The following is a 19,568-nucleotide window of genomic DNA, read 5'->3' as shown; positions in this document are numbered from 1 at the left end:
CAATGTGCAGGGGTACGGGTTAGTCGAGGTAAAGTGACTATTCATGGATAATAAGCAGCGTAAAAATGGGGGGGAGAACAATGCAAATAGTCCGGGTAGCCATTCGATTAGATGTTCAGGAGTCTTATTTAGCTGGAAAAGTCAGTGAAAAGCATTCTTATGATGACAGCCCCAAAAAAACAGTACCACACATTTGACCGAAAATATAAGGTTGTTTGAGAATGGTTGTGTTTCTCCAGCGCCATCCCTCACCTTTACAGCCAATCTAGTGGCGGGGCTGCAGTTCAGTTGTCTGAAAACCGTGCGGGATTGTGGCTTTCTTCTACTCAAGCGCATCTGACGTAATTTCCCACGCAGGCGCAAAGTTATTTCAATCGCGTGGAGGCGTTCATGTTCATTTCGAATATTTTCAAAGAACCGGATTATTTTGCCCTGTTCACCTAAGAGTCGTTAATTTGGCTCACAAACGGCTCTTCGTTCACTAATGCTTAGAAAATGCCCTAAAACCATGAACACATTCTAAATCTGCAATTTAAAGCCTAAAACGTTGCTTACCGTTATATAAGATCGTGAAACGTGATTTAAAATAAGTGTTTACCTGATCAAATTATTAGATTGCCTGTAAAAAAAGAGAAACCACCTTCACTATATTGTTGCTGCACTGAGGAATTACCATCTTCAGACAATGTTTGTATCATTTATATCCAGATAATAGATGTCTGGAGCTCAAAAATCAATATCAACAGCACAGATTGAACAATGAGGTTTAGTTATAAAAATCTTTGATTAACAGTATGCAAATCAGTGAGCCAAATGAACAACTCCCTTGGTTCCCAACGTTCACGAGCGACCGGCCATCCAAGGCTCTCTCTTTCTCTACTGCTATTATGGGTCGCATGCACGCTCCCGGGTAAGCTTTATTTTCAGCGTACAAAACAGCTTTTTAAACATTAGTTATTAAATATATTTACCATTTATGCAATGAGAATATATTGTCTACACATGACATCCACATTGAACCGTCTAAATCGCCCCAGTCCCAATAAATTAAGAGTTTAAACATTGCCCCATTTAGCAAGCTAACTTAGCCAGCTACAAGCTAGTTACAGCCAGTCGTATAACTGGTTACTGCTAGCTAACATTATTTAGCCAACACACTTCCCTGCGAGATGATGTAAAGTCAGCAAGCTAAAGTATCCACCACACAAACACTTTATCACTAGTTTATAACGTTATGAACTAACGGTACCTCCCTGTTTTCTTTTCAATGTAGTCTTGTCTCAATGGGGCCATTTTAACTAACGTTAGGGTGTTATAGTGGTAAAATAAACATTACTTTTAGGGCTGAACGGAGCATACCAAATGACACAACAGACTCTCAGAAGCACAGTGTGGTCAGATTTTTTTAATTTCACTTTTATTTAATCAGGTAGGCCAGTTGAAAACAAGTTCTCATTTACAACTGCGACCCGGCCCCAGATAAAGCAAAGCATTGCGACAAAAACTACACAGAGTTACACGTGGGATAGACAAAACGTACAGTCAATAACACAATAGAAAAATATAAATACAGTGTGTGCAAAAGTAAGATTAGGGAGGTAAGGCAATAAATAGGCCACAGTGGCGAAATGATAACAATTTAGCATTAACACTGACTGGAGTGATGTGTAGATGATGATGTGCAAGCAGAGATACTGTGTTGCAAACAAGAAATATATGGGGACGGGGTAGTTGGGTGTGCTATTTACAGATGGGCTGTGTACAGGTGCAGTGATCGGTAAGCTGCTCTGACCGCTGATGCTTATAGTTAGTGAGGGAGATATGAGTCTCCAGCTTCAGTGACTTTTGCAGTTCGTTCCAGTCGTTGGCAGCAGAGAACTGTAAGGAATGTTCTCTGTGGCCAAAGGAGGAGTTTGCTTTGGGGATGACCAGTGAAATATACCTGCTGGAACGCTACGGGTGGGTGTTGCTATGGTGACCAGTGAACTGCGAAGGCGGGGCTTTACCAAACAAAGACTTCTAGATGACCTGGATCCAGTGGGTTTGGCGACGGATATGTAGCGAGGGCCAGCCAACGAGAGCAAACAGGTCGCAGTGGTGGGTAGTATATAGAGCTTTAGAGTGACAAAACGGATATGCACTGTGATAGCAAATTGGACGTAGTCTGAGTAGAGTGTTGGAGAAACAGGTCAATGGCAAAGGCTTTTCCAAAAATAGCACAAAAATGTGTTTCGAGCCCTAGCTGAATGCTGATTGGCTGAAAGAACAGACTTTAGTCGTGGCATATTGGCCATAAACCACACCTCCTTCGGCCTTATAGCTTAATTATATAACTGGTGAGTCTAATCCTGAATGCTGATTGGTTAAAACTGAATTCCAGCCCGTGTCTATTCCACAAGTTACCACCGGCTAAATCTATGACGTTAAAATTCCTATTTACTCTGTTCCATCTGACTGTGCAATCCACTGTCTCAGCTCAGGCAGGGAAGTTTATAAAGTTGATCTCCACTATTATAAAAAGCATGTAGACACTCTCACATTAATTTTAGACTAATATTTTGTTTTCAACAGCGGAAATTTGGATAAACTGTCTCCAACATCGTTTTCATATTCAAATTTGGTCTCCAACTGTCCCATAGTAATGAACGCGTAGGGGTCGGGGCGAGAGAAAGAATGCAAGCAGCGTTTCTGAGCCAGTTGAAATCATTAATCAGTTTTATAGATATATGTGCAAAGAAAAGTCAATTGAAAAAAGGTCAAACGAAACGCAGCTAGTTTGCAGTTTTCCAGCGTCAGTTAGAAGTGATTGTGTTACTGTAGCTGTGTTGTTGGCTAGCTCCTCTGAACAACATTGTCCTGACAAGTGAGCATATTTTCTATGCTAGGCGAAATCATGCCTCATTAGCTCATTGTTATGGATGTATCCAAATACATGTCACTAGAAAACAGCTTAAACAAATGCAGCTACTGTTGTTATTCTGTCTGCACTGTTTGACTTGACTAAGTTAGCCATAGTTGGCTAGCTAGCAAGCAAGGGATAATAACGTTGCCAGCCAGTATGGCAATGGAACATTTAGAACCAACAACTGGGTCGCGCGTCCATAGATACAGAACAAAAGGACTGAACGACTGGGTCGCATCTCTGGCAACCGTTCCAATAGAATAACTGGCTTGGGTAGCAACCCTAGATTTGTTTCGGGACTATATCTTGTGGAAGGATGAAATAGTATGAATAATTCATATGAATATATATATAATTTTTGTATGAAAATATGTCGATCATTAATTTAATATGTTGGTAACCTGTTGTAAACTGAGGTTTCAATTGATTATAGTGAATTTTTATTTCACCAAATCGAGCGAGAGAGGGAGTCTTGAGAACACAGTGAGAGGAGAAAACGGCCCACTCTATCCCTCAGCTAATGTTAGCTAGCTAGCTAAACGGCTTGTTAGCCACCTACTCGCGGTAAACCTATGATCGCTTCAACAATTCAGCATGAAATCTTTATAGCAGCATATTAAAATGCTACGAAGAACCTGAGCTTTGTAGTGATATACGTTTTTGTATATGGTCACAGTGTAGATGAATGCTTGTTTGTTGCTTTCATTCTCACTCAGCTGATTTTTGCGCTTGCTCCATGAAACTCCTTCCAGAAGTCAGTCAAATTGTCTTCTTCGAGTTGTTACTCTAATAGTTTGATTGAACAATATGACACCTACAGAAATGGATGAATGTGAAAACAGTATTTTCAGGAGAGCCCGAAAAGTGGTTGTCAGAAGCGTCAAACCGCTCTGACCCCTCTAATTGAGCTTGCTCCCCCGAATCAGAGATGCTCACAAATGGTTTATCAGACAATACTGACATTTACAATATTTTGTTATTCACAACATATTAAGGAAGATTTTTGTGAAAAATATTTACATTTAATTCAGTTAATAAAATGGTATTGTCTGAAGAGATAGCCTTGAATTATACACCGTATGCATCTTCTCTATCTTAGTTCGTGCAGGTGACTGTGACCTCCTCAGTCAGACCAATTGGCAGAACTGCTAGAATATGTTCTGGAAGTTAACTTCTTGATGCACCCATCCCATTAGCGGGATCATTTTCCTCAACCACCGCAGAATTGCAGAGTGCCAAATTCAAATTAAATCACTAAAATATTTAATTTTCATGAAATCACAAGTGCAATATAGCAAAACACAGCGTAGCTTGTTGTTAATCCACCTGGTGTGTCAGATTTCAATAAAGCTTTTCGGCGAAAGCATACCAAGCGTTCATGTAAGTACATCTCTCAGTAGGAAAAATATTACAAACAGATAGCAGCCAAGTAGATTGGTCACGAAAGCAATAAATTAAATCGCTTACCTTTGATGATCTTCGGATGTTTGTACTCATGAGACTCCCAGTTACACAATAAATGTTCATTTTGTTCCATAAATATTATTTTTATATCCAAAATACCTCCATTTGGTTGGCGCGTTATGTTCAGAAATCAACAGGCTCGAGCGGTCACGACATCGCAGACTAAAATTCCAAATAGTATCCGTAATGTTCGTAGAAACATGTCAAACGTTTTTTATAATCAATCCTCAGGTTGTTTTTACAATATATAATCAATAATATATCAACCGGGAATGTAGCTTCTTCAGAGAGAGAGAGAGAAAATGAATGCTCCAAGCTGTTGTGCATACAAAACGCTGCTGGCACCCAGCCATACAATGATGGGATGTGATCTTTTTCGCTCATTTTTTCAAAATAAAAGCTTGAAACTATGTCTAAAGACTGTTCACACCATGGTGAAGCCATAGGAAAAGGAATCTGGTTGATATCCCTTTAAATGGAGCGAAGGCAGGCTATGGAACATGGAGCTTTCAAAATAGAAGCCACTTCCTGGTTTGATTTTCCTCAGGTTTTCGCCTGCAATATCAGTTCTGTTATACTCACAGACAATATGTTGACAGTTTTGGAAACTTTAGAGTGTTTTCTATCCTAATCTGACAATTATATGCATATTCTAGATTCTGGGCCTGAGAAATAGGCAGTTTAATATGGGTACGTTTTTCATCCAAACATCAAAATACTGCCCCCTACACTCAACAGGTTTTAAGAAAGGAGACATTGCTCAGTTTCTTGGTTAACCAGTCACCTGCAGGAACCAACCCTATGAACAATGCCTATGTAGCTTTTTTATATAGCAGTATATAAGAGGACTGAAGGGACCGCCCTGGCGGAGCTTGTGACAGTACATGTGTTGTATAACCTCTACAATTAACTGATAATAAATAGTGATTAGTCATTGAATATAAATAGTAATTGAATTTTGGCTTCAGGTGTCTCTGTTGAATTTCCACCACAATATCATGATTAATAAGGTGAGCACCAGAATCAACCCGTATTCCCGGTCAGCGTTCAGATTTTGTCACGTGAACTAACACCCTACAAACGTTAGTATTTGACGGACTCAGTCTTATCACCATCTCGGTTGGTTCACTGAATTTGTAGCCAACAATGAATTGCACCGCACACAAACATTTTTCAACCTGTTTGCTGCCAGTTTAGCTACTTATAAATTGTCCAACTAATGTGAATGCCATGTCTGTTGCAGAAAGGGCTTGTCCCAGTCGGCGCTGCCTTACAGGCGAAGTGTCCCCACTGTAAGTACAACGGTTCATCAGTATTGTTGGGTCAATATTGGTCTGCTGTATACTATACGAGTGGATGTAGGCAGCTAGTGTCTACATAAGACTGGTAAGTAAGCCTTCGGTAAGAAGGTGAGTGGACACCTACCTGATGGTAGGGAAGTCAAATGAATGGGCTGCTGTAGATATGGGAGTTCTTTCTAGAGCACCCGGTTAAATTGTGAATAAGAGCATTTTTGTAATCTCAAAATGGTTCCACTAGTGAGAAATGTGTGATTATTGAAAAAATCTTGCTTCATTTACTATCATCCTAAATTAAGATATTGAATTATTACGCTAGTTTCCAGCATGTGGACAGTATGTTACTGCAAGCAGACGTTTTGACCACATTGAATTAGGGAGAATTGCACATCCTTTTTACCTCAGATTGGTGATGTTAGTAAAAGGTTGTAGTCAACACGATGACACAAGATCAATTGCATAATCCATATCTTTGGTTTTGTACTGTTAATTTTGTCATATGTGGTGGAGGTAGCAGGTCTTAGAACAGAGCTATCCTTTGTGTCTCAAATGGCAAAGAGAATTCTGGGTGGTCTCTATAAAAGTCGCTGACTGCACACCAATACACAAACTATCACTCAAACAGCCAACCCTTTTTATTGTAAATAAGAATATCATTTTTTAAAACACTTCTACATTCATGGATAATCCTGAATGACTCGTGAATAATGAGTGAGAAAGTTAGACTCACAAATATCATACCCCCCCCAAAACGATAACCTCCCTTGTTATTGTAATGGTGAGATGTTAGTCTTGGGAGTTGTGATATTTGTGCGTCTAACTTTTTACAGAAATGTTTAGAAACATATTATATGTTATTATATTATTGTGATAGTTTGTCTATTGGTGTGCGGTCAGCAACTTTTATTGAGAGACCGCCCAGATAATATTCACATTTTTGGTGACTTCAGTATTCGCTTGGAAGAGTCCACAGACCCACTCCAAAAGGCTTTTGGAGCCATCATCGACTCAGTGTGTTTTGTCCAACATGTCTCCGGGCCTACGCATTGCCACAGTCAATCCCTGGATTTAGTTTTGTCCTGTGGAATAAATATTGGGAATATAAATGTTTTTGCAATCACAACAAATAATCTACTCAGACCCCAACCAAGGATTATCAAAAGACACTATATAAATTCTCGGACAACCCAACGATTCCTGGATTCCCTTCCAGACTCCCTCCACCAACCCAAGGACGTTGGAGTAAAAAAAAACAGTTAACCACGAACCGAGGATCTAAATGTAACCTTCCTAATACAATGGGTGGGTCTAATCCTTAATGCTGATTGGTTAAAACCGCATTCCACAAGTTAGCACCGGCTAAATATCCGACATTAAAATGCCTATTTACTCTGTTCCATCTGACTGAGCACAGAGTAAATCGCGCCTCATTAGCTCATTGTTATGGATGTATCCAAATAAATGTCACTAGAGAACAGCGTAAACAAATGCAAATGCGGCTACTTTGCTGTTATTCTGGCTGCAGAACGTGACTAAGTTAGCCGTAGTTGGCTAGCTAGCAAGCAAGGGGTAAGAACGTTGCCAGCCAGTATGGCAATGGAACATTTAGAACAAAACAACTGGGTCGCGTCCATAGATACAGAACAAAATGACTGAACCGATAGAACGAACAAAGCCGGTGTTAGGAGGATATATTGGCACGGTTTGCCAGCCCTCGACTAACAACACCTGTGCCAATATGTCCTCCAAACACTGGCTTCACGGGCATTATCACTTAAGAAATACCCTAGATGCAGTCGCACCTCTGAAAACAAAAATAATTTGTCACAAGAAATGAGCTCCCTGCTATACAGAAAATACCCGAGCCCTGAAGCAAGCTTCCAGAAAATTCCACCAAACTGCAAGTGTTCTGACTATCTTGGAAAGATAGTACCGTGCAATATCAAAGGGCCCTCACTGCTGCTCAATCAGCCTACTTTTCCAACCTAATTGGGTAAAATAAAAACAATCAAATGTATTTTTGATATGATCACAAAGCTAACTAAAAAGCAGTATTCCCCAAGAGAGGATGGCCTTCAGCAGTGTTGAATTCATGAACTTCTTAGACGAAAAGATAATTAGAAAGCAAATTATGGACTCCTCTTTGAATCTGCGTATTTCTCCAAAACTCAATTGCCCGAGTCTGCCAAGAACTGCCGGGGCCTAAGATCAATCGAGACAATCAAGTTTTTAAATCACGTATCTCTCGATACATTCACAAACATAGTCATGGCCTCTAAACCTTCCAGCTGCTTACTGGACTCTATTTTAAATAAACTACTGAAAGAGCTACTTCCTGTGCTTGGCCCTCCTATGTTGAAGATAATAAACAGCTCCCTTTCCTCCGGATGTATACCAAACTCACAAAAAGTGGCAGTAATAAAGCCTCTCCTCGAAATGCCAAACCTTGACATGGATTTTTTTTTTTAAAGTATCAGCCTATATGGAATCTCCAATTCCTCTCAAAAAAAAAAGCTGTTGCGCAGTCCTTCCTGAAGACAAATAATGTATACGAATGGTTGCTGGTTCAAATCCCAGAGGAGGCATGGTAGAAAAATCTGCCATTCTGCCCTTGAGCAAGGCAGTTAACCCCCAACTGTTCCCCAGGCCGAATGACACCCACCTGTCTTGATCAATGACATTATTTTGGAAAAAATTATGATAGCATGTATATTATTTTATTTGTGCATATTGGAAAAAATAAATTAAACAACTCACCATTTTCTAATTGCCTGGTTTCATGGGCAACTAGCCACGGGAGTTCATAAGCCAACGGAGCCTTCTGAAATTATTAAGAAAGTACTGCTAAATTTAGTTTGGTGGACATTCTTCTGTAATTGGTGAGTATGGAGCCAATAATTAACTCCGTACGGGAGCTTCACACACCTGGTTACAGAATGTGGCTAGGTGTTACACTGGTTGGAGCTTAGATTGCTAATTTCCTGGTCTGCTTGCTGAACCCAGACTCCCAAGTATATATGAAAAGGTTTGTCAATCCAGGCATGGATGATGTCAGTGTACTCCTTATAATCGGGAGTAGCTATCCTTCCAAGCCTGGATTAAGGAACATTTTCATATCCGTTTTCGGTCTGGGTGAGGTCATCATCGGATGAAAAGTCAGCCCTCCTCATGTCCCGGCCTTCAATGGCATAACACTCTTATGGTGTTCTCTTCCAGTGGCTGAAGCTGACATCTGATGATGTCAAGGAACAGATCTTCAAGCTGGCCAAGAAGGGATTGACTCCATCTCAGATTGGTAAGTGCAACAATAGCAAATACCAGCTGACGGTCCATGAATGAGATAACTTTATCTATTCATTGTTGTTGAATTGTCATCTTTGGGTGAGTTCTGAATACAGCTGGATTTAGGCTAACAGGGGTGCCTGTCTGTTTCCTCATGGGCAAACTGCTTTGGTGTCATGCCAAACAGAAAGGTATCCAACCATGATTATGGTCATTTCTCTTGACTGTCCAGTTGACTCTGTCCCTTCCTTCCTCCCCCCCCTCTGTCCAGGTGTCATTCTGAGGGACTCCCACGGTGTGGCCCAGGTGCGGTTTGTCACCGGCAACAAGATTCTGAGGATCCTCAAGACCAAGGGCCTGGCCCCAGATCTTCCCGAGGACCTGTACCACCTCATCAAGAAGGCTGTGGCTGTCAGGAAGCATCTGGAGAGGAACAGAAAGGTGAGCAGGCTCACATAACATAGGCTATGATGGGACACTTTGAAAATACATCCTTCCTTGAGGTAGGCCAATGACTGATCTAATATGGCTTGATGGGTGAAATCTAGTTGTAACATTTCAGTGTTTACTTCAAGGCAAGGAGGAAGATATTTTCATTCACAAGCCATATTTTATTCAGAACGCTGTCCCTTTAAGCGAGCTAGCAACCTTTCGGTTACTTGCCCAACGCTCTAACCACTAGGCTACCTGCCGCCCGTCCAAGATAATCCATCCACCTGACAGGTGTGGCATATCAAGAAGCTGATTAAACAGCATGATCATTACACAGGTGCACCGTGTGCTGGGTACAATTAAAGGCTAGTCTAAAATGTTCAGTTTGTCACACAACACAATGCCACAGATCTCTCAAGTTTTGAGGGACTGTGCAATTGGTATGCTAACTGCAGGAATGTCCATCAGAGCTGTTGCCAGAGAATTGAATGTTTAATTCTCTACCATAAGCCTCGTCCAACCTCGTTTTAGAGAATTTGGCAGTACAACCTACCTGCCTCACAATCACAGACCACCTGTATCGTGTGGGCGAGCGGTTTGCTGATGTCAATGTTGTGAGCAGAGTGCCCCATGGTGGCGATGGGGTTATGGTATGGGCAGGCATAAGCTACGGACAATGGTCAAAATTGCATTTTATCGATGGCAATTTTAATAAACAGATACCGTGACGAGATCCTGAGGCCCATTGTTGTGCTATTCATCCGCCGCCATCACCTCATGTTTCAGCATGATAATGCACGGCCCCATGTTGCAAGTCTCTGTTCCCAATTCCAGGAAGCTGAAAATGCCGCAGTTCTTCCATGGACTGCATACTCACAAGACATGTCACCCACTGAGCATGTTTAGGATGCTCTGGATCAACGTGTATGACAACATGTTCCAGTTCCCGCCAATATCCAGGAACTTGGCACAGACATTTAAGAGGAGTGGGACAACATTCCACAGGCCACAATCAACAGCCCGATCAACTCTATGCAAAGGAAATGTGTCGCGCTGCATGAGGCAAATGGTGGTCACACCACATACTGACTGGTTTTCTGATCCATGCTCCTAGCTTTTGCTCCTAGCTCCATGCTCCTAGCAGGTATCTGTGACCAGCAGATGCATATCTGTATTCCCAGTCATGTGAAATTAATAGATTAGGGACTAATGAATTCATTTCAATTGACTGATTTCCTCATATGAACTGTAACTCAATAAAATCAATGAAATTGTTGCATGTTGCGTTTTATATTTTTGTTCAGTATATTTACATCTGATGGCCAAAGTGACCCCCATCGTACAATCGTCAAAAGACCGATGTAAACACGTTTTTGTCTCTCACAAGATGTGTTACATTTTGAGCCATATCAGGGACAGCACTCTCCTGTCTGGGTCTGGTGTTTTTGTACTGCATGTGGGGATGAGTCATGTGTGCACTCTTTAAGAATAGCTTGTTAAACTACTTTGTTTCTAGAGATGCTCATGTCTGTACCCCTGTTTTTTTGCAGGACAAAGATGCCAAGTTCCGCCTGATTCTCACCGAGAGCAGGATCCACAGACTGGCCCGTTACTACAAGACCAAGAGAGTACTTGCTCCCAACTGGAAGTAGTATGTACCAGTAAACACAATTACTGCTCTTTTGTATGGCAAACATAGTCTGCCATACTTAATTAAGCTCAAATTGCTCCATAACATGTCCATTATATTACTGTACCAGACCTCTGTCTATGCCATTTAATTTGGTCGCTATGACTCCTGCACCATTCTATGTCCTACTCTTTGTCCTGTAAGAGCTGAGATATTTCTGTTGTGCCAGAGGAATGCTGGAGGTCAATTATCAGAGTGGCTGCACTGCCAACTCTGCCAGTCCCCTTCATATAGCACTGTATTATACACAATAACCATGGTTTATTTCCGGGTTGTCTGATGTTGGGTCAAATATAACCAATTAGAATGTGAGTCATTATTTAAAAAATATAAAAAATGTTGAAGTGGGGTGCCCTGATTTGTGTTATAAATTGAAACGCAAAGCAGTTCTTTGTATTCTCTTCATGCTTGGTTAGGTGGGGCACTTTTGGTTTGTGAGAGTATTATTGCGTTTTCCTGTCTCTAATCATTTCCTTTATGTTTCTTCTCCAGCGAGTCCTCGACAGCTTCTGCTTTGGTGGCATAATCATCACGTTTTGGGAAAAATAAATAATTGGGATTCAAATATGTATTTGTCTTGTGTTTATTTAATGAGGACATTTTTGAGAATAATTTGTACATGTCTTTATGAAGCCGTCTCAATGAATTACATGGCGGCATAATATGGATATGTAGTGGGAGTTTCTATTTGTGTTATTGTGTTGTCGTACGTTTATTTTAGACTGAACTACAGTGGCAGCCAAGGGGAATTTACGGGAACTTTCCATGCGTCACTGAATCACGTGAGTGGCGCTAGAGTTTACAATGAGGAGGAGGCACTTGGGTGTGACTGACGCTTACCTTGTCCAATCACAGCATGAGACGACGACGCGAACTTGTTTATTTAAGGAGAGTGTCGTCGCAATCATTCGACATTCACTCTACTACAACAACACAACTGAAAATATGCCTGCACGACTACTCAACGTTTGAGATATTTTACCTACGTAGAAAGTAATACTTCAGGGGAACATGAAGTATTTTCTTACGGTACGACAACTGACGAGGGAGAGTAATCTAGTTGTTTTCGACGAGCGATATCAGAATACGTGAGGATAATTGTTCGAAGTTAAAATGGCATCAAGTGGCATCAATTCTTCTGCGACTAGTTCTCATCGAACTGCGATGGAGAGGTTTGGCGACCGTGGTATGGCACTCCTACCGTGGATCATGCATATACTGACCGTACTGTGGGAACAACTACGGTCTTTGGTCCATGTCATTTACTACAGTTGCTTGTCAGGTACAGTAACGTTCATTTCCATTTCTGTGTTGTTGTATCTGTCGAACTGCTTTGCTTTATCTTGGCCAGGTCGCAGTTGCAAATGAGAACGTGTTCTCAACGAGCCTACCTGGTTAAATAAAGGTGAAATAAAATAAAAATGGATGCAGAAACCTCACTTCCTTTATGTGTGGGGAAATGTGGCCCTGGTCGCACGGATTGTAACTTGTTTTGACCTGGTACCGTAAAACATGCGACAGTAACAATATAACAAGTTCATTAATGTCCTTATTTGGGGGGGGGAGAATGGGTTAGTAGGCTCGTTATTGTCAAAATAACAATACCGGACATGGAACCATGTCTATTTGGTATGACATGTCAACAATTTGTACATTGTTTAATCCATACAGTCTGGGTTAATCAGGCAAAAAGAGGGACGTTTTGGCAAACTATATAGGTAGCCTAACTTTTAAATTTTTTTGTAATTTTTTTTTTTACAGTTTTCCATATGTTCAGGTTTGAAGTTCACCTAAGAATCAACTCTGTCTCCGGAAATTCCCACACAGGGGCCTTTCTGTCCAGTCTACAGGCTGAGGCGATGTGCTGCAGATTGGTGGATGACTTTGTGTCCCATGCCAGGATGGATAGCGATTATGGACTTTATCTTGGACACCACCCCAGCTGGAAACTGGGCTTTCCAAGTGACTGTAACCTGTTAGTGAGCAGCGCTGACTGTAGCTCCAGCTTGGATGAAATGTCTCGCAACAACAAGGAGAAAGTGTTTGACTTTAAAACCATACATGACACCACCGAAGATGATCTGAGTGTTTACTGGGGTGAAGAGGATGACCGAAACATGGGAGCATTTGACAGTGAGGACAGTAAAGCACTTTGCGAGTCCCTGGCCATCTCCAGCGACCCTTACAACCCCTTCTCTTTCCCCTCCTGCAATTCAAGCTGCTCCAATATGGAGGAAACAAAAAATGAAGATCAAGTTGGCGGCGGCGGCGGCCTCGACTGTAACTTGTCCAGCCGGCCGGGTGAAGAACTTCAAGAGAGCCTCGGTGGCTTGAACATCTGGACCAGTCGTTCAGATAGCGAAAGCAGCTGGGGGAGTTCTGAGGATTCGTGCGCAGACCTGGATGAAGAGGAGAGCGACAGACTCTGGGCGCTCTTCACCAGCCCCGTCGATCCATACAACCCCCTGTGTTTCACAGCCTCTGTAGCCAGCTTAGTCCCTCACACAGACAAAACACTTACACACTCCCAGGAGGCTGAAAGGGCCTCAGTCCTGACCTCATGTTCTTTTGACAGCGAGACCCCTGGCCCTTCCTCCTCTGAGGATGAGGAGCAGCTATGGAGGTCCCGCTCCCAAAATGAAGACCCTTACCACCCTCTGAACTTCCGTGCCTGCCTCCAGAGCTCCCCTACAACCACAGAGCCACCTGCCTTCAGCACTGGAGACCCACTCACCCCACAGACCTGTCACACACAGACACCACCCGGCCAGGGTAAGCGGAGGGGCGTTGTGGCCAAAAGCCTCCGAACAACCAGGCACACAAAGCCTTGTCTACCCAAGAGACCGCTAAAGCAGCATTGCCACCCAGCTACTACACTAGTGCCCTGGAGGAGACCTGAAGCTAAAGTAACAGGAGGACAAGGACAACCTCAGGAGAAGTTCAACCACCCTCTTAAAAAGGTTAATAGTTTTCCCTGTTCTACATCCCTCAGTCTATAGTTGTAGTTTTACTGCCTTAAATGATATGCCCATCACATCGCCCATATAAATATTAGCAACCAAACATGATGTACTATTAATAGCTCAAGTTTACATATTGGCTAAACATAATACTTGAATATTAGGAACTGAATATTAGTAAGGGGGAACCACTTATTTACTCAGAAATACAAAACAAATGTAAGAAAGGTGATGGGCGATTCCACACAAGCACAAATATTTTTCCGTATTCCAGATTGTTTTGGCAATTTTCACAAACTTATTTGGGCAAGAAAGGATGTTTGATATGCTTTTTCCATTTGTATCACAAACTGTTTGAGATAATCGTGAGTGGCCATTTTAGGCCCTTTGTAGACTTTTATATATGCCTCCTTTGAGACCTGTGAACCGACAACATCTTGGTGTCATTTATACTCCTTATAGTGAGCTCTCAAACATGGAGTATGTCTAGATTCTGGAAGAAAAAAAACATAAATTTATTCAACATTTTAAATATGAATATCTCAAAGCTACACTTTTTTGATTTAGCTAACTTTTGACATGGTTTAGAACATTATTCTCTTTAACCATGTCACATTTCCAGAGTGGGCTCTCTGGTACTTCTTAACGATATAATCCATTTTATACATAGAAAGTGAAGTTATAGGTCATTAACCAGTCACAGCCCTCCTTTAGGAAATCACCAGCAGATGGGAGTTCCATTTGAATCCATTTACCAGTCACTGTGTTTGTTGGTGATGCTCATAAAATGTACCGTAACTTCAGCATTAGCAGAGAGCCCCTTCTGGAAATTTGATGTACTTCTAGAGTATATTGTTCCAAACGATGTCTTAAAATGAACAAAAAAGGGGTCGTTTTGAGATGAATATTTTTAATGTTGAATATATGTCAACCGTTGTATTTCAGAATCCAGACATGCTCCATATTTTAGAGAACACTATAAGGAGTGTAACGCCACCACGATGTCTGTATTATGTACAGATTGTTTGGGATACAAATGTAAAAGCATGTTAAACAGCCTTCCTCTCAATGGAGTTTCCAAGTGAAAATTGCCCGCACAATCTTGAGTTACCGAAAATATATTTCCTGTTTCCGCTAGTGTGGAATCTCCCCCAATGTAAATTGTAGTATAGTTGATGGTGAGGTCATTCAATGACTCATCTGCCTCGTACACCGCGTAGGCTTACTTGTGTGCTTACCCAAGCCCTTGTTTATTGTTGCTTAGCAACAGAGGTTGTAATGACTAAACCTGTCATATGATACGAGAGTCAGCGGCTAGTAATGTTGCGTGACTGTCTCCCAACACTGCAGTCAAATGCTCTCATCTGACGTGTGTACCTGTTTGTGTATTTTAGGTGCGGTTCTCACCACTTGTCCAGGTCCATGTGATGCATACTTGGCCCTTTGCCCGGCAGATGTCTCGTAAAGGACCCTGGGAGGAACTAGCCCGCGATAGAGACCGGTTCCGAAAGAGGATCCAGGAAACTGAGCAGGCCATTGGCTACTGCTTCAGTCAATCACACAGAGACACGATTCGGGCAAATTTGCTAAGCACTTCAACATCAGCCCTGCCCCTGGTCCATGAGCTCTGAACATACATGTTTTACCATGCCTTCCTAATGAGAACTTTTGATTGGTTGCAATGCAACATGTGGTTTTAGGTCAATTATAATGTAAAGATGGTGGTTTTAGGCCAATAGGATTTGGCATCAAATTCTACCTGCACTGTACCTCAACACTTGTACATATTGGATATAGTTATTATTCAACATTAATGTAATGTTCTTTTGTATACCTTACAATGTAATTTATTAATGCCCTATGGAGCTTGTTTGAATTGTACCAGTTTGAAATGTTCATCTTAATTCAGATAAGTGGTGTATGTAGAATGAAAATAATTAACAGATGGTATTTGTGATCATACTACAGTTAATAAACAACCTGTTTGACAACTACAATGGTCTGTAATTCATAAGGAAAACCCATAACTAAATGTCTACTTTTTAAATTGAAATAACTTGAATCAGAATGAAAGTTCAGTTGGTGTGATTATTTTAGTGGGAGGTATACTTTGACCCTGTGTGAGGTCAACCAAACCTATGTCTCTGTCACCATAGCTACACAGAAGTCAATGTGAACTTGAATGCATAATGTGTCACGTCTATATGTAATGCCTTTTGTGGGCACAGCTGTTCCATGTGAAGGCAAAAGGCTTTCTGTCTCAGATTGTAGTGACATGTCTACAAAGCAGGGAGGGTGTGGTCACCTGGGGAGTGTTCAGTGGGGTGAAAGTTCACACTGCATAGAGCTGACATGAGTCAATTCATCTCCACAATACCAGGCTTGTCAGTATTTTCTGTATAATCTTGCAGAAAATTCCCTTCAATATTCACCTATTCTCCACACTATGTCCCTTAGGCTGTGTTTACACAGGCAGTCCAATTCTGATCTTTTTTCTACTATTTGGTCAATTGATCAATCCCAGATATTTTCACAGACCAATTGCTCGTGGAACATCTCATTCTAAAATCATGGACATTCATTTGGAGTTGGTCCCCCCCTTTGCTGCTATATCAGCCTCCACTCATCTGGGATGGCTTTCCACCAGATGTTGGAACATTGCTGTGGGGACTTGCTTCCATTCAGCCTCGAGCATTAGTGAAGTCGGGCACTGATGTCGGGGTGATTAGGCCTGGCTCGCAGTCGGTGTTCCAATTCATCCCAAATGAATGCGATGGGGCTGAGGTTAAGGCTTTGTGCAGACCAGTCAAGTTCTTACAAACTGTTGTGGAAATTGCAAGATTATTGTATTATAATAGTTATATTTGACAGAATAGAGTATTCTGTTAACTATTGTGTGTGTGTTTTACGAAGGGCAGCTATGAGATATCACTGACAGGAGATTTACGATGTCTGGGTAATAAAGCCTAAAGAGAATTCCAGAGAACATGAGCTAATGGTTCTGTTCTATACCGTACCAGGGAGACGGTTCCAGTTTGGAGTAGGAGGGCCAGACACTGGTCTTTACAATGCAAACTGTTGTAACTGTCTGCTATGTTGTATAGATATCTTTCATACAAATCTTAACCTTGTGACCATTCTATGTATCTGTTGTTCGTCATATAGTCTGAGAGGGGTGAATCTTGGCTATAAAAGGTCTTTGTGCTTTTGTGTTGTCACGTTCAATGGTTCATTAGAAATGGCGCGTCATTCAAAGTTAGAAAAGAAAAAAAACATTTGTCCATTAAAATAACATCAAATTGATCAGAAATACAGTGTAGACATTGTTAATGTTGTAAATGACTATTGTAGCTGATTTTTAATGGAATATCTACATAGGCGTACAGAGGCCCATTATCAGCAACCATCACTCCTCTGTTCCAATGGCACGTTGTGTTAGCTAATCCAGGTTTTTCATTTTAAAAAGACTAATTGATCATTAGAAAACCCTTTTGCAATTATGTTAGCACAGCTGAAAACTGTTGTTCTGATTAAAGAAGCAATAAAACTGGCCTTCTTTAGACAGGTGTGTGCCTTTCCAAGTCATGTCCAATCAATTGAATTTACCACAGGTTGACTCCAATCAAGTTGTAGAAACATCACAAGGGAGATCAATGGAAACAGGATGCACATGAGCTCAATTTCGAGCCTCATAGCAAAGAGTCTGAGTACTTATGTAAATAAGATATCTGTTTTTTATATTGAATATATTAGCAAAAATTCTAAAAACTTGTTTTCACTTTGTCATTATGGGTTATTGTGTGCAGATTGCTGAGGATAATAACAAATAAATGTAATAAATAATAAGATTTTTTTTTTTAGAATAAGGCTGTAATGTAACAAAATGTGGAATGGAATGCACTGTATTGCAAAAGCGTTGCAAAATTCTGGGAACTGTCAATAAATTCCAATATTTTTACGGAATCAGAAGGGAATAAAGCAGGAAATCTGGAATTCTCCAACCAGAATTTCTGGGAAACCACAGAATTTATTGAAAAGTTTTTGCATCCCTATGTCTATCTGAATCTTTAGTCCAGGTTTTGTAACTTTGACCACATCATGGTAGGCTACATCACTATATATTTGTTTACAGAAAGTCATAGAAAAATCATATTTTCTGTTGCATTTGTTCCTACAATCCTGTTTCTATAACTGCCCTTCAGTATGTTGTTACTACAGGAGCGTGCCAACTTAACTTGAAAAAAGCTAAGAATACTGAAGTATAGGTCGTCATTGGAGCCCTACTGAAGATGGCGCGCCACCGAAATGAAGGGAAGAAACTGAAACGGGTTCAATTTTACACTACAGAACAAAAACGGAGCCAAGCTAAGCTGTACTGGGATGGCATAGTTGTTGAACATTTGACACTTTTGCAATATGGTTTTAATTAGCCACTTGATACGTGGGTTATTGTTTGTGATGCACCTCTCCGTCTCCTTCATGTCTCCTCCATGCTGTTGGTCTGGTTGAGAGATAGGCAGCAAGGTTCCTATGAGCAGCCAGAATAGATCCATCTTCCTGTAGAAAGGTGATCTTCTCCTTGTGCATCTCCTTTCTTTTGAACACTGTTCCCCTGAGTGACCATCTTCACAGATCATACGACATGCGGTGTATATTCCGACAGCGTTAGGAGAGTTTGACTTATGGGGTTAAAGAGAGGCCCGAGTCTACTGGTGGAATCAAGGGCTTTCACAGATACATGGTTGAACCCAAACGTTTCTGGGGGTCTGATTGAGACATGGACCGAAGGCCTAAGAGATTCATGGGGTCCGGGAGGAGGATTAATAATTAATAGTCCTTGGTCCTCCTGTCTGTGTATCCTATCCTTAGGCTGCACATTCTGAGTGTGTGATATGGGACAGGAGCTTAGGTTTTGTTTCCGTGTTAGCCATTGAAGACTGAGTTTTTTTTGTTGAGTCTATCCTCACTGCTTTAAAAACATGGAGGCCACTAGTTTGGCTCGATATTTAATGTCCTTGTTCCTTCAACACAAGTTTCTCTTTCACGAGCAGGAACATGTACAGAAAGAGTTGCCATCCCCGCCTTAGTCATTGTGAGTGCAGAGACTTTTGATGATGCAGGATAAGTAGAATTTGACGCACTGCCATCACAACCAGTGTCACTGGTACACAGAAAGTAGACTGTCAAAATGGCTTTTACAAAGTACACCAACGGTCGGTCAGTTACAATAGTTTGGCCCAGGTGGTGACCGTCTTTCCCGGTCAGGGTTCTGCTGAGGTTCCTGCTCCCAGTCTGCTCTCTGACCAATACAGCATTCTCTCTCTCATCACCTTTGTGTGTATATGACATGATTTGTGTTATGTCCTGATTCTCTACCTCAGGGGTTCAGCTCGTGACCCAAATTAGGAATGAACTGTCTTCCAGCAACCCAAATTAAGAAGAAATAGTATTTATTATATGTGATTATAAAATGTATAACTTGCGACCCACCTCTCACAATACCCAGGACCCACTTTTGGGTCCTGACCCATAGTTTAAGA

At 41.3% G+C, this 19,568-nt stretch overlaps 2 protein-coding genes across 3 annotated transcripts; both read left to right on the top strand.

Moving 5' to 3' along the window:
- The first annotated feature begins 819 nt into the window (after positions 1-819).
- On the top strand, positions 820-11,635 carry LOC112218267 (40S ribosomal protein S13). Its single transcript, XM_024378916.2, has 6 exons — positions 820-910; positions 5,610-5,658; positions 8,881-8,959; positions 9,218-9,387; positions 10,929-11,029; positions 11,561-11,635. Exons 1-6 carry the CDS (start codon positions 888-890, stop codon positions 11,592-11,594), a joined length of 456 nt encoding a protein of 151 aa, XP_024234684.1. The 5' UTR covers positions 820-887; the 3' UTR covers positions 11,595-11,635.
- Positions 11,636-11,945: 310 nt separating this feature from the next.
- LOC112218266 (protein phosphatase 1 regulatory subunit 15B) lies at positions 11,946-16,025 on the top strand. 2 transcript variants are annotated; one of them, XM_024378915.2, is made up of 3 exons: positions 11,946-12,350; positions 12,896-14,028; positions 15,423-16,025. In XM_024378915.2, exons 1-3 carry the CDS (start codon positions 12,182-12,184, stop codon positions 15,657-15,659), a joined length of 1,539 nt encoding a protein of 512 aa, XP_024234683.1. In that variant the 5' UTR covers positions 11,946-12,181; the 3' UTR covers positions 15,660-16,025. The 2 variants fall into 2 exon arrangements, with proteins under 2 accessions (XP_024234683.1, XP_024234682.1); XM_024378914.1 differs by having other exon boundaries at positions 11,949-12,350; positions 12,830-14,028.
- Positions 16,026-19,568: the final 3,543 nt, after the last annotated feature.

Source organism: Oncorhynchus tshawytscha, linkage group LG19 (genome assembly GCF_018296145.1).
Source record: "Oncorhynchus tshawytscha isolate Ot180627B linkage group LG19, Otsh_v2.0, whole genome shotgun sequence".
Taxonomy (NCBI): domain Eukaryota; kingdom Metazoa; phylum Chordata; class Actinopteri; order Salmoniformes; family Salmonidae; genus Oncorhynchus; species Oncorhynchus tshawytscha.
This window is presented reverse-complemented; position numbering and strand designations above follow the sequence as displayed.

Coding starts and splice junctions, on each gene's coding strand:
- LOC112218267 (XM_024378916.2), top strand. CDS start 888: ATGGGTCGCATGCACGCTCCCGG. Junction 911..5,609: donor GGTCGCATGCACGCTCCCGG/GTAAGCTTTATT, acceptor TGTCTGTTGCAG/AAAGGGCTTGTCCCAGTCGG. Junction 9,388..10,928: donor ATCTGGAGAGGAACAGAAAG/GTGAGCAGGCTC, acceptor GTTTTTTTGCAG/GACAAAGATGCCAAGTTCCG.
- LOC112218266 (XM_024378914.1), top strand. CDS start 12,182: ATGGCATCAAGTGGCATCAATTCTTCTGCGACTAGTTCTCATCGAACT. Junction 12,351..12,829: donor TTACTACAGTTGCTTGTCAG/GTACAGTAACGT, acceptor TTTTTTTTACAG/TTTTCCATATGTTCAGGTTT. Junction 14,029..15,422: donor TCAACCACCCTCTTAAAAAG/GTTAATAGTTTT, acceptor TGTGTATTTTAG/GTGCGGTTCTCACCACTTGT.